Genomic DNA, 14,910 nt, shown 5'->3' on the forward strand with positions numbered 1-14,910 from the left:
GGGTTGTGTTCAAATACAGTTTACTCTCGGTGACAGTGTTAACAGAACCATTTTTGGTAATGAACGGAATTGCGTTGGGCAACAGACTTTTGCTGGGTTATCCTGCTTGTAGAAGACACAAGATTTTGATCCATGCGGGTGTTAATGGGATAACAGTCGGGATACCAGGTATTTTTCTGCCTTATGAGGACGTGAATAGAATGGAGGACATGGAGGTTATTGAAAGTGGAGATGTGCTCGGTGATATTAATGGCGGTGATACGAGTGTTATGGAGAAAGGTAATATTAAAACCCACGTTGCTGATAAGGGAAATGATTACGGGGTTCTATCAGAGTTCACAGTGATAACAATGGTGGTGATGATACTTTGGATGGTGGTGATGATACTAATATTGATGTTATTTCTGATACTAACAATGCTGGGGATGATACTGAGGGTGGTAATGTGTATGGGGCAGTGGAAAGGGGAGGTACTAACCACAAATATAGAGGTGTTTTATCCAAAGATATTATGTTACTACCTGGTTCGAAGACTATGGTAAAAGTTAAATTGAAGGAAATGAGAAAACCCACAGATGTGTGTGTTACTGAAAATAGCGAAAAGCTTAGAGGGGTTGTTAGCACGGCATCGGTGAACAGTGTATCCAAGGATGGGTTTACATGGTTAGAGTTGCTTAACTGTAATGATATAGTTAGGAGATACCAGAAAAACACATATGTATTGGATTTCCAAGATTGGAGTTGTGATAGTGGTTCAGTGGCTATCGTAGAGGGGAAACCTGAGTTTTCGGAGGCAGAAATGCAATCAAGGAAACGAATATTTAGAGAACATTTAGCTAATGCGGATTATAGCGAACACGTTGAAGCGATAAGCGGGCTCTTGGCAGAATTTGGGATACGGTAGCCTTACAAGGTGATAAATTGGGGTTGACTAATGTGTTAGAGCATAAGGTAAATTTGGAGAGTGGCACAAAACCTATTTATATTCCTGCATATCGCATACCTTTCAAAATCAGAGAACAGGTAGAGAAAGAGGTTAATAGATGGGAAGAAGAAGGAATCATTAGACCCAGTGTGTCTCCTTACAACTTTCCCTTGTTAGCAGTGCCTAAGAAAGACGGTTCTGTCCGTGTATGCGTTGATTTTAGACATTTAAATGAAAAGACGATCCCTGACCGCTACCCAGTCACATGCATACCAAATCTTTTTGTTGAAATTGGGGGACATAATATTTATAGCTCAATTGATTTGGCGCAGGGTTTCTTACAGGTCCTTCTTAGTGAGAGTAGCAAGGAATATACCGCCTTTTCAGTGACCAAGGGACACTATGAATTTACATGAATGCCTTTCGGTTTATCGGGCAGTCCGATGACCTTTACCAGGTTGGTGAACACAGTTTTGCACGGGTTATTGGGCAAAAATGTTTTTGTGTATATGGATGACATCCTAGTCGTAACGGACACGATCGCGCAACACCTGAAAGTGCTTACAGAAGTACTTAGGAGGCTTAGATTAGCGGGGTTGAAAAGTAAGCTAGCCAAGTGCTCGTTCTTGAAAAAGCAGATCACATATCTAGGCCACGTCATATCTAAGGAAGGGTTAGAGTAAATGACGATAAAGTCAAAGCAATAGCCAATTTTTGCAACCCCAGATCAAAGAAAGAGATTAAGTCATTGCTGGGTATCGCCGGTTTCTTTAGGAGGTTTGTGAAAGGGTTCTCTAATATAGCAGCTCCCCTAACTGATGTATTGCGGGAAGACGTTCAATTTCAATGGAAGGAACCCCAGGTGGAGAGTTTTCAAAAGCTCAAGGACGCGCTAATGAATCCCCCTGTTTTGAAGTTTCCGGACTTTAGCGAACCTTTCACATTAGTGACTGATGCAAGCCAGGAAGGTATAGGCGCTTGCCTTATGCAAAAGTTTGATGGGAAATTTCATCCTATAGCTTTTTATAGCAGGAAGTTCAGGACAAAGGGCAGCAACGAGAAGTCCATGGCCACCATAGATAAAGAAGCCTTTGCAATAGTGTCGAGCTTAGTTAATTTTAAAATGTTACTGATGGGGAATAAAGTAGAAGTTCTTACAGACCACAAACCATTACTAGATCTTTTTAATAAACCTGATCTGTCGCCAAAAAGAGCTCGATGGTTTTTAACTATCAGAGATTTTGATGCAAAGCTCAATATATAGAGGGCAAATTTAACGTGGTTGCTGATGCTCTCAGTAGGAGTTTTCACGACATGGAAGGTTTCCAAGTCGCGCAAGTCACTAGCGAGGCCATACAATGGGATATACCTCTCATAGAGCAAAGGCAAGATTTCTACTATGTGGAATGGAGACAACAATTCGCTCGTCCTACAGGGATCCCAGCTGTTTGATGGTTCCTGCAGGGTTCTCTCTAATTTCTTCATGGTGCTTAGTCGGCGTGTCTACAACTCGTCCATAAAAGTGTTTCATAAACACTTACATGGAAACCATGAGGCGGTTCGAATTCCGCCCACAGTGGAGACCGTTACAGTTTGGAGGTGAAGTCCTAAGTGGTAATGCAAAAGACCTTTAGGCACTTGGTAGTTTTAGGGTCCTTAGAAATGGAATGTCATACAGTGTTGATCTCCCGACAAATCGGGCAGAACGACGGGATTTGTAAGCCCAAGACTTGAATCACCAATGCAAAGATGTTTCCTAGATGCCAACAGCTTATAAAGTTCCTAGGAGGTCACTTATCCAAATAACTGACTAGCCACAACATTTCTAACCATAGATGCAAAGATAACAACATCTGATGTTTCCAGGGGGTCACCTATCCAAGTATACTGATCAGACCCAATTGTGTTTAACTCTGACCAGACTAGAAGTGATACTTTTTATAGTATGGTCAATGGCTGTTATGCCCACAGTCTATAAAGATAGAGATGAACAGTCACAGCTTCAGTGTGTCAAGATTGAAGGACTAACTTGCCTGTCTTCCTAGATAGAAAAATTCTTCTAAATGACGAGGTGCCAAGACAGATTGTTGCTAACACTGCCCCTAGTGACAGAACAACTTGTCTGCCATACACCCATCAACCTGGAATGTGTCTGGTTGACCGGAGTGCTGAGTGTACTACTGCAGACCTGTACACCCGCACCATCAACTGAGGAGATGATAGGGCACTGGTGGCCCCCCTCCCCCGGATGTGCCCTGCCATGGCAACGTTTTCAAGAAGGAATGTGAAGGAATGAAGAAACACCCACATGCTTGACACTCACTCAGGCTAAGTACAGAAAACTCCAAGTCTATGCCCATAGGGGAATGATGAAAACAGTGAAAACAATCATGTGTTGTATGTCGGTTGTGCAACAATTGTAGAAAGGACACAGCAGTGCATTGTGCATGAACGTGCAACATCTGCATGGACGTGAGCAGAAATGTGCACTTCTTCATTGGAGAGCCAATCTTTGGCTAAAGACATTCGGTAAACCGTACCAATGTCACGATTGAGCAACATAGTGGCCAAGGCAAAGCTTACTTCTGCCTACTCAGGCCCTACTCTTTCCTTCTCGATCGTACAGCACGAAGCAAAGACACATATGTGCAAAACTGCACGTATTTGCCTTTGTTAGAGAATGTATTTTCTACTAATACATTTGGAAAACTTTGACGGAAGGGTAGCACAAGTATGCCAGGAACTTTGCAGAACTGAACAAACACTTGTCCCTGCCCAGAAGGCCAACAGACGGAAGCATGAAGATGATCCAGCAGGGAGTTGCACTCACGGCAGATGTATGCTCGGGGAGGACTGTCAGGGTAAGACACAGGCATAACATACAGCAAAAGAAGGTGAAGGCTCGACTTCTACTGCACAACCAGCAAAGAATGCAGGAGGTGAATTTAGCTCTTGAAGCTACAGCACACCATAAAGATGTACGTACACACGCCTGAACCGAAGTAGAGTGACTGGATGTGGCTCATGGGCTCTCTCTCCAAAGGAATGTCGTCTTTCTCATTCCCATCCTAGTTCTTTGTTGGACGAGTGGTTTGCATGCTCGCCTACCAATTCAGTAGTCCCGATTAGATCCCCGCTCTGCCAGCATGGAATCAGAGGAATTTGTTTCGGGTGATTAGATATTAACTTCTCTATATAGTAATGTGGTTTAGATCCCACAATAAGCTATAGGTCCTGTTGCTAGGTAACAAATGGGTTCCTAGCCACATACAAGTATCTAATCCTTCGGGCCAGCCCTAGGAGAGCTGTTGATCAGCTCAGTGGTCTGGTTAAACTAAGATATACTTCATTCCCGTCCCTAGTACAAGTCCAGCTGTCTAATTTCCTAGAAAGGAAGAAGTCACAGAGATTGTGATACAGCATACAATGACAATGATGAATGTGAAGGCAGCGATGAAAATAATCAATGCTGTCCCAGGATTTGGACAAGAGGAGGGGGATGGAGCTGAGGAAGTCAAATCTGACCCCCCTTAAGACAGAGCAAGAACTGTAGACAGGAACAGCTACTGTTCTTGTAGACAATTGCCAAAACTGGTAAACTCTAAGGGTCCTGCAACATCAACCTCCACTTCCTCATTGTGTGAAGAGAGAAGGGGTTCCATGCTTGAAGGCAGCAGAGCTCTCGTATATGTGTTACGACACCACTGCACTGCAGCAAGGGAGCCCTCTTCTATCTCAAGCCTCTTGATTTCAATCAACTTCAGAAGAATAAAATATTACAACATTCCAAGTAGTATATGTAATAGTGTGTATATGTAACAGTGTAGTAGAAATAAAAATTTTGCTTGTTTCAGAAAGAAATATGCTTCAGAACAAACAGAATAGATGCAGAACAAAGATGTTTGATAAAACAAGGTTGGGAAGGTTTCTAAAAGTATAACAGTTGGAGACAAGACACATTCTCTCTCCTTTAAAATGTTAGAAACAAAAGATAGAATACAAGAATAAACACCAAGGTTAACATATGAGTTGGGTCTGTTATATCAAAGGGCAAAACAAGTTAAGAGAGTATCAAGAAATACTCATAAGGCTAAAATGAGAAGATAACTGCACAACATAACTGTGTGGGAACAACTATGCAGCAGGGAGCAAATAAAACAAAAAGTAAATGAGCAAACATGTAAGATTGCAGTATTTAAAAAATTCTTTCTATTTTTGTTTTTTGAGTCAAACAGCAGGCTGCAGAAGAGACATGTCTCAAACCGTTGCCAAAAGAAAACTGGATGTGTATCATCTGGATGGGAGGAATTCCTCCCTTGTAGGTAGCCAATTACAAATATTCACTTTGTTTTTAGTTAAACAGCTGGCTCCAGCTTGTGCTGAACGTAAATCCCATATACATACATATACAGACCAAGGGTGTGTATACATGTAAGAACAAATTGGTTTTTCTTCATAAGGTTTGCTGTTCTGATTAAACTGTTCCAACCCTGCCATTAGACCTTTAGGTGTTTGTTTCTGCTGCTCTTAAGCAGTAATCTAATATTCTTTCTGTTGCTTTTCCTGTCCTTGTTCTCATTCTAACCTTAGCATGATTTTTTGGTTTTCACTGTCAGTGGGACTTTGCAACAATGGTTTATACTACTGTGGTGTTGGGTCGGTTATGTTTTGTCAACCACATTTGGAAAAAAATTATGATAATGCCTGAATTACAGTTTCAGGACTTGACTTGCACATGTGTGTTCAATTTCATATTAATGATAATACTTGAATTACAGTTTCAGGACTCTTAACTTGCACACGTGTTCAAGTTCAAACAATCACAAATTAGCATGTCTTGAACATTTGCAATGATTAAATGTACTTTTCATCACTTTTCATAAAAATGTAATAAATGCAATATAAAGTAGAAAGAAGCACTAAAAGAGCAAGAGTATTAAGTCAAGTCTTCTTACTAATATGAAAAATAAAGGAGGAAAATTACACACATAAAATATATGCAGGATTCTTCTATAATTACTGTACACTATAATTTTGTTAATAAGAACATCAGTAAAGTAAAAAGACATGTTCATACATCAGTCAACAATGCCATGTTGTCTTTCATAATCTTTCACTTTTAAATATATGTTGTGATAATATTTAACCTTTGCTACAACACTTCTTGCTGTCTGGATATCATTTCTTGAAAAAGCATCATCAGCTTCCCTGTAAATGTAAAGTAACAACTAATCAGAAGAATATATGAAATGTATATGATTTGATTAAAGTACCACTGTACATATATATACAATAAAATATTATACATGTAATAAAATAATGGTTTTAGATGCAATTAATTGTCTTCCCTTTTCTTGGTGGGCAAGGCCAATGATGGTTTAAAATACTTTACTTATTCGTACTACACATGTAAAAGAATAGTTTCAAATGCAATTAACTGTCTTCACATGTCTTGGTGGGCAAGCCCTTGTCTTGATGAGCAAACCATTGAGACTTTTAATCTACTTCACTCATTGGTGTAAATAGCATGAGATGCCCCCAAAGAGAGCCCACTCACTTGTTAGTACCATTGATACCTGAGGCTACAGGACACACTGAGATTTTCTGTGATCAACAATTAAGCAGGGTGAGAGAGGAACTTCTCCCAAGGTAATAATTCTCGTAAAAGGTTCATAGAATTTTTTAAATACAAGTTTTTTAGCAGCTCACAAGAAAAACAAACTAAAGCTATGCAGAACAAGCCAAATTATGTCAATTTCGACACAAGATTTATCAAGGAGAGAGAGTCATTGTAGACTCCTTCCCCCCCTCCCCCCCCACCCCTTTAACCCCTCTAAGTTGATGACACCTATGTGAGTCAATACTGAGGACAGAAACAAGAAGAAGTTTGTTCATACACAGAACAAACATTTAGTTTTCTCAATGTAAGAGAATTTCTCTACGACTTACTGGAGCCCTATTGCAATAGCACAAGGATTTTGGTGACAGCCAATGGGGATGAAGGAGGCAGGCACAGTCTGACCTGACTTACTCCAATAATGCTGTGATGCACCAGTTTCTCTCTAACTGCCTTCATAGCAAGACAGCGCTACTGCCTTTCTAGCGAAGAGGCCGTTTGTCGTTTGTTTTAGCACTTCCTGCCCAATTTGCACCTTGGTATTCTGGTTTTTCATTATCTTTTTGTGTGTTTTTCTGTGTGATACTGTTATATGTGATTATTTTACATTTTTAGAAAGGCACCCCCATAAATCATCTAGTAATCCAGGTTTCGGAGAAAATGCCAGGGGGTTGATAACAACCTTTGTTCTCGTTATTTGGCCGGAGTAGATCTAATGATTGTAACTTAGTGATCCCAGTTCCATGGTCATATTTAGTCTCCTAAGCAATGGAAGAAACCTGGTATGAAGGGAAGAAATAAGAGAAAATTGGGAGCACCATCTTGGGTTACACTTTTACCCCCAGTGGTGGCAGATGCATCAATTCCTTTTTGTTATAACTCTTCCTTGCCAATATCTCCTGTCATTGCATCTTGTTTTCTGGAAGATTTTACTCCCTCTCATTCTGCTATTGCTTCTTCTTTAGATGTTTTGGGGAGAGGGGGTTCATGTTGCTGCCCTCCTCTTTTGGGGGGAGAGGTGAAGCTTCCCCCTGTGAGGGAGGAAGCAGCTCCCTTTTGTATGATCTTTTCAGAGGTGGATGTGCAGATGCCTTTTGAGTGTTGGATGTCCATAGGCCTAGCAAGGGTACCAACCTTTGGCAGCCTATTGTCCCACACTGCATGTCTTTCTGCATCCCAGTACAACGGCTCTCCCAATGACAGTTTCCAGAGTTACTATTCCTGTGTCATCATCTCAACTGTTGTCGGCTCTCCCTGCACCATACACCATGCCGTCACCATCCATGTTGTTTCCATCGATTTCCATCCCTGGACCTTCTACGTCTGCACCCTCCAACTCTTTTGTTCAACCTCTCTGACAGAGTCGAAGGTGTTTTTCTGAAGTAGTAAGGCAGTGCCGGGTTGCTGAAATCAAAGAAGAGACGTCGTAGATCTCCTTCCTTGTCTGTTCTGTCCATCCCTGTCAGACATTGGAAGAGGAAGAGCTTCATAGCTCCTCCACACAAGAAGATTCTCAGGCCCTCTTTGGATTTTCACTCCTCTTCTCCTCCAGCTGATCCTTGTTCATCTAGAGCTGCCTCAAGCCTTCTTGCTCCTTCGCACAGCTGTGCTTCCTTCAAGGCACCACATGGCAATGTTTCTTCTGCAGCTGATGAATTTTGCCCAGTTCCTGACTCTTTTACTGCAGTATGTACACATGTCCAGAGATCCTGTTCAAGGAGCGACTATTTTCCAAGGCCATAAGGATGATAAGGCTCCCATCATGAATTGTGAATGAATGTTCTCGGGATCAGGACCTTTCTCCTTGTGGACCCCATGGTCCTCACCCTCAATCACTAAGTAGTTTCTCTTCTATGTGGGTTGAGAGTCCTACATAGTCTTGTAACCAACCATGAGCTCCTCCCCAAAAAGGACTATGATCTGTGCTCTTGATCACACGTCTCCATGATTGTCCTTCATGTAATGGGAGCCCTGCACAGTTGAGTAACCAATCACGACATTCCTCTCCTCATCATAGTTCAAGCTCCCATTCTCACGGACGAGATCAGGACAAGATTCTTTCTCGTTCTACAGATCTTCAGGCCCCCAAGAAGTCCTAGGCACTCAGTGAGCCTGCACCAAGTGGTGAATAAAGATGTTTTGACGTCCTCCAACTCAGTTGACAAGCTAGATTGTGATCCTCATGGCCAGGAGGTAGAAGCAGCAGACAACCAAGAGTTTATGACAAATCTACACTGAGGTTGTTGCACTCATTCATGGGTGTAACAATCTGGCGGAGGATACTGTGGCAACCACTTCGGATTTCTCTTCAGGTATTGAAACCCTACTTGGGCCTGAGAAAGAAGCAAAGACATCTTATGGGCTGCCATGCCCTAATCATGCTGACTTCATTCTCAATCAAATTAATTCTTGTTTCTGGACAGGACAATTCACTTTGTTCCAGTAGGTCTTCTCAACCACTTCGTCTGGCATAGATGTTTTTATGCAACCAAGTAGATTCAGACCTGGTTTGTCTGGGCCCAGGCATATCTCAAGACCAAATTAAGGCAGAGAACCCACCCTTCACCCATCAAGCCCAGACCTCAAACTCCTTACACTTCTCCTAAAAGACCTCAAGGCACAATGGGACCTCACAGAGGTTGTCAACCTTTACCATCTATAACCAAGAAAGTTCCTCAGTAGTGGCCCTTTCAGTCCCATTCTTCCAGACCCAGGAGAGGAGGCAGAGGCAGGACTAGAGGAGGGAGACAATACAGGGGCCACCCCTCCCACTTACTGCCATGGAGGGGGGGGTGTCTTGCAAGCCATTGGGTGACTTGACAGCAGTACTGAGCAGAGACCTGGGTAGTAAGTATTCTATAGGTGGGATATCTACTCCCCTTCAAGTTTCCTCCTCCCCTCTGAGTGTCCTTTCATCAATCGTACACTCAAGGCTCTCTGAAGCATCTAGCTCTCCAAGGGTAAGTAAAGAAAATGATGGAACAAGCTGTGGAGGTAGTGCAAGACCCATCTCCGGTTTCTACCGCCATGTCTTGCTGTTCCCAACGCATCGGGCAATTGGATACTGGTCATAGACCTATTTAATCTCAACCTTTTCAACAGAACAACTGAGTTCAAGAGGGAAACACCTGGCATAGTTCTAGCAGCCATCAGAAAGGATGACTTCATGCTCAGGATAGACCTGAAAGATGCATACTTCCAGATTCCAATCCACCAATCATCCTGGAAGTTTCTTTGCTTCAGTCTGGGAGAGATAGTTTACCAATTCAAAGTACTTTGCTTTGGCCTTTCAACTGCCCCACAGGTGTTCACATGAGTGTTCACTATATTGATAAGGAGATCTCATACAGATTTCCCACCCTATCCTTCCCCTCCGGTGGATGGAATTTTGCTGAACGAGTCTGAAGCTTTAACTATTGTAGGTGTTACCTTTCACTAACATCTAACTTTTGAAAAACATCTAATGAAAGTTTCAGCAAATGCTGCACAAAACTTTAGGTATTGTTTGTAAGGCCTCATATATTCATAACAGTGATAAAATCAATGCAACCTGTTTTTAGGTCATTTGTACTCCCTTTACTAGAATACTGTTCTCCATTGTGGTGGTCTGCATCTGCTAGAGATTTATCTCTTTTTAGATAGAGTGGTTCGTGGTGGTAGGTTTCTGTTTCCTAATAGCAATGGTTATGACTTTGACTGTTGACAGATGGTCTCTTGTTTGTCACTTTTTCATAAGATGTATTTCAACAGATCTTTCAGTCACAATTGAACCCTGATCCCCTTTTTCTGCTGAGAGCAACCAGATTCACTGAACAGTAGCGCCAGCACCAGTGTTTCCCCTGAGCGAGATGCTTTTCTTGCAGAGCAGCGTCAGAGATGTCTGGTTATCTCAAAAGATCATCTAAAGCCATGTATCAAGGAAAATGGGTTGTCTACTGTGATTGGGGTTGTCAACGGGGTTTCTCCCCAGTCGGAACCACTATTCAACTAGTATTGGACTTTCTCATTTTTCTCTGTGGGGAGACACTTCTTTCTGTGTCCACCATCAAGGGCTATAAAGCTGCTTTAGGACTGGTTCTGCATTTGAAAAATGTAGACTTTTCCTCTTCTTGGGAAATCTATAATTCTCAAAACTTTTGAGCAGTCCTGTTCCCCAAGAGATTGTAAATCTCCTAATTGAGACTTGACCCTGATGCTTAGCAACATCACTCGTGGTCCATATGAACCCTTACGAGGTTCATCAAACAGAAATTTAACCCTCAAACCATTTTCTTACTGACTTTAGCTTCATCAAAGTGAGTTGGTGAATTTCACCGACTCCCTTTTAATACGCAATAAAAATATAAAGAGTTAGGGGTCCATAGCATGCAAAGTGTCCTGGAATTTGTAGCCAAGACTCAAAATCCCTCAGTTCACAATGACAGATTAAAGTCTTTCTCGATCCCCTTCCTTGGAGATTTTGTTGCTACGACCCAGACGAATTACTCATGCCCTGTCAGGGTGCTGCATAGCTATCTAGGAAGAATTTGGCATCTCAGACCTGAGTGTCAAAGACTTTATTAACACAGGCCAGAACAGAAAGAAGTGTTCAAGAATATAATCATCTTTTGGTTATGTGAAGTAATTAGAGAAAATTACAGTACTTCTTCACATTCAGATACCAATACAAAGCATGCAAGAGCACATGATGTTAGGGGCCCAGGCTCTTCCGTCGCTTTCAAAAAGAACTTGACATTTCACAAGATTTTGAAGGCCAGTATATGGCTTTGCCAAACCACCTTCACATCCTATCTGTGGGACATTGCCCATAAGTCCTAGGACACTTTTTCCTTGGGTCTGGTGGTGGCTGCTTAACAAGTTGTGTAGCTCATCCAGTACCCCTAGCAGGAGAGTTTGTATCTTACCTAAGATGTTGGTTATAGAAGTGAGAGAGAATGGGATTACTGGTCTTCTTCCTGTCTCTTTCTTTTTCTCTTTTACTGACAGGCAGTGGAGAGATATGATCCATCATCTGCAGGAACTGGTTAGGTACAGGTGATTTTTCTTACATAGTACAAATTCCTTAATAGAAGTAAACCCCTTAATTTCTCATACAAGGGTAGAGAGGAACTGATAACAAACAAGGTCGGTGGTTAATATAAGTTTTGAAGTCTGACAATTACAGGTTCTTTGCCTTTCTCCAAGACAAAATTTAGGTAGAGTTCACATTGTTTCTTAGCCTGGATGTCTGGCTGTTTGGTAACCTTTTGCTTAACAGATCAGAGGCATATGATTCCTTCCTATGTCCTATCATTGGCCACGATGAGTCCAAAGTGAGCCGAACCTCCAGTTGGTCCTGAGGCTTACTATATCCTCCCACCAAGAGGAAGCTTCCCCTACATTAAGGACAAAGGTTTGTTCTGTGCATGAAGAAATGACAAATAATTAACCCTCTTACGCCGATTGGACGTATTAAACGTCGAGTCAAAATGTCTCCCGCATGCCGATTGGACGTATCATACGTCGGCTCAAAAAAGTTTTTTTAAAAATTCGCGGAAAAATACTTATAGGCCTACCAGCCGAAAACTTTTGAATCACGCGCCTTGGGGGATGCTGGGAGTTCACGGATCAAGGCGTTGTTTTGTTTACAATCGCTACGCAGGCTCGCAAGCGCGAATTTCTTTCTTATCGCACTAAGAAGTATCAGTGACACATCTCAAAAATTATTTCGTCACTTTGACATAATTTTTGCACCATTTTAAATTATCCTTTACATGAAGTATTATATATGAAAATGTGCGCAATTTCATGTAAAATACAACAAAAAAATACTCATGATTGTAGCTTTTATCAGTTTTGAAATATTTTCATATAAATAACAATAAGTGCAAAAATTTCAACCTTTGGTCAACTTTGACTCTACCGAAATGGTCGAGAAACGCAATTGTAAGCTAAAATTCTTATATTATAATAATATTCAATCATTTGCCTTCATTTAGCAACAAATTGAACGTCTCTAGCACAATATTTCGATTTATGGTGAATTTATGAAAAAACTTTTTCCTTACGTTCGTGCGATAACTCTTCCGATAAATTTTTTCGTGCGATTGTCCTAATGTTTGCACCCTTTTAAATTTGCCGTTACATAAAGTTTTATATATGGAAATGTGCGCAATTTCAAGCACAATACAACAAAAACAACCCATGGTTGTAGCTTTTATCAGTTTCGAAATATTTTCATATAAATAACGTTAAGTGCAAAAATTTCAACTTTCGGTCAACTTTGACTCTACCGAAATGGTCGAAAAACGCAATTGTAAGCTAAAACTCTTATATTCTAGTAATATTCAATCATTTACCTTAATTTTGCAACGACTTGGAAGTCTCTAGCACAATATTTCGATTTATGGTGAATTTATGAAAAAAAAAAAAAATTTTTTCCTTACGTCCGCGCGGTAACTCTTCCGAAAAAATCAGAATTTTTGTTTGCAATTGTCGAAATGTTTGCACCATTTAAAATTAGCTGTTACATAAAGTTTTTATATAGAAAATGTGCGCAATTTCATGTAGAATACAACTAAAAATGATTGAAGGTTGTAGCTTTTCTCTTTTTTTGAAATATTTGCATATAAATCACGATAAATAGAAAAAAATTCACGTTCGGTCAAATTTGACTCTACCGAAATAGTTGAAAAACGTAATTGTAAGCTAAAACTCTTACGGCCTAGTAATATTCAGTCATTTTTCTTCATTTTGAAACAAATTTGAAGTCTATAGAACAATATTGTGATTTATGGTGAATTTTTGAAAAATATATTTACCTTCACTCCACGCGCCGATTCGCGGCCGCAAGTCTCCGAAATACGTACATCGCATTATCCTAATATTTGCTCTTTTCATATTAGCCGTTTTATAGAGTTTCATATATCAAAATGTGTCGCAGATTCATGAAGAATACAATAAAAAATAAGTAAAAGGTTGTAGCCTTTTTCGCTCTCCGAAATATGTGCATATAAAAAAATATATTATATAAAAATTTCGACATTCGGTCAAATTTAACTCGTCCGAAATGGTAAAATGGTTAAGAAAAACTCCTGCAATTTCTAACTAAAAACTTCTTACAGTATCGTAATATTCAATCATTTGTCTTAATTTTGAAACAAATTGGAAGTCTCTAGAACAATATTTAGAATTACGGTGAATTTTTGAAAATAACATTTTTTTACGTCCGCGCGTTACGAATTCGTACATCATTTTGTGATAATATTTTTCCGGTGTTGCTTTTATTGTTTTACTATGTATTATATATCAAAATGATTGCAATTTAGTGTACAACGAAAAAAAAGTAACTCGTTCGCTTTGACCGTTTTTTGCACAGCGTGATTCGAATACAATTATCTATGAATTTTTTTTTTTTTTTGCTACCATATCTCGTATTATTTACATGTGATAATGATATTATTTTTCATTTCTGATGATTGCATACTAAACTTCAGGCAATGACAAAAAAATGAGCCAAAAATGAACTCTTAATCTTTAAAACTAAGCGTGCTGTGATTTTTTGAAAAAATTATTTTTTCCGCTTCCGTGCTCACTCCAAACCGGCGCCGGCATACAGGAGAGGTTTTGATTTTTAGGGCTTCGGCGTAAGAGGGTTAATCAAATTGCATTTTTCATAAATAACAAACCTGTGGTTTGTATATGGCCCACCTCAAGCCACCCCTCATTCAGTTCCCTGGGCTGGAGGAAAAACTGGTGCATCACAGTGTTTTTGGGGGTAAGTCAGGTCAGGCTGTGCCCACCTCCTCCACCCCCGTGAGCTGACTTTTGAGCGCAAGATAAATCAGCGCCAACAATTAGGCACAAGACAATTGAGTGCAGTAACATTTGAGCACCATAAATTCAAATCAATCCCTTTGAAAATAGTAAAAAATGCTGTTTATATTTTATTTGGCTATTTTGACGATTACAATTGTTTGGTTGTTATCGTTAAAATTAGCCTGTTGCATTTTTTCAGAATCAGTATGTTTATTTGTTAAAATCAGTCCATTTAGGAAATTTTAACAATCTTTCTTAAAGGCAAAGAAAATACATTGTACTAAGTGTACTACTGTTACAGACTAGACAGAGTACTTGAAAGTGACAGTCATGGCATTGTGTAAATGGAAAGTGCAATGGCCTTCCATTACACTTTACATCAGGCATTGTAGATGTCAATTGGCCATAAGCATCCTACAATTTACAAATTCATAGATATTTTAAGAGTTGAACAAAATCATACATCAAATAAAGTTATCTGATTAGATACTGGGGAGCATGAAGATGTAAAGCAAAGTAAATACGTAAGTCAATAAGGCTATATAAAAAAAATAGTTAGCGAATATTCTTC

At 40.1% G+C, this 14,910-nt stretch overlaps 1 protein-coding gene across 3 annotated transcripts in view; it reads right to left on the reverse strand.

The window, feature by feature from the left end:
- Positions 1 to 5,919: 5,919 nt before the first annotated feature.
- The window catches only part of LOC135216725 (iron-sulfur cluster co-chaperone protein HscB-like), a 110,143-nt gene continuing 101,152 nt past the window's right edge, over positions 5,920 to 14,910 (reverse strand). For all 3 annotated transcript variants that reach the window (XM_064252184.1, XM_064252183.1, XM_064252182.1), the window contains exon 4: positions 5,920 to 6,133. In XM_064252184.1, coding sequence (XP_064108254.1) covers positions 6,004 to 6,133 — 130 coding nt within the window. In that variant the 3' untranslated portion in view covers positions 5,920 to 6,003. The remainder of the gene's footprint in view (positions 6,134 to 14,910) is intronic.

This window comes from Macrobrachium nipponense, chromosome 6, assembly GCF_015104395.2.
Source record: "Macrobrachium nipponense isolate FS-2020 chromosome 6, ASM1510439v2, whole genome shotgun sequence".
Classification (NCBI taxonomy): domain Eukaryota; kingdom Metazoa; phylum Arthropoda; class Malacostraca; order Decapoda; family Palaemonidae; genus Macrobrachium; species Macrobrachium nipponense.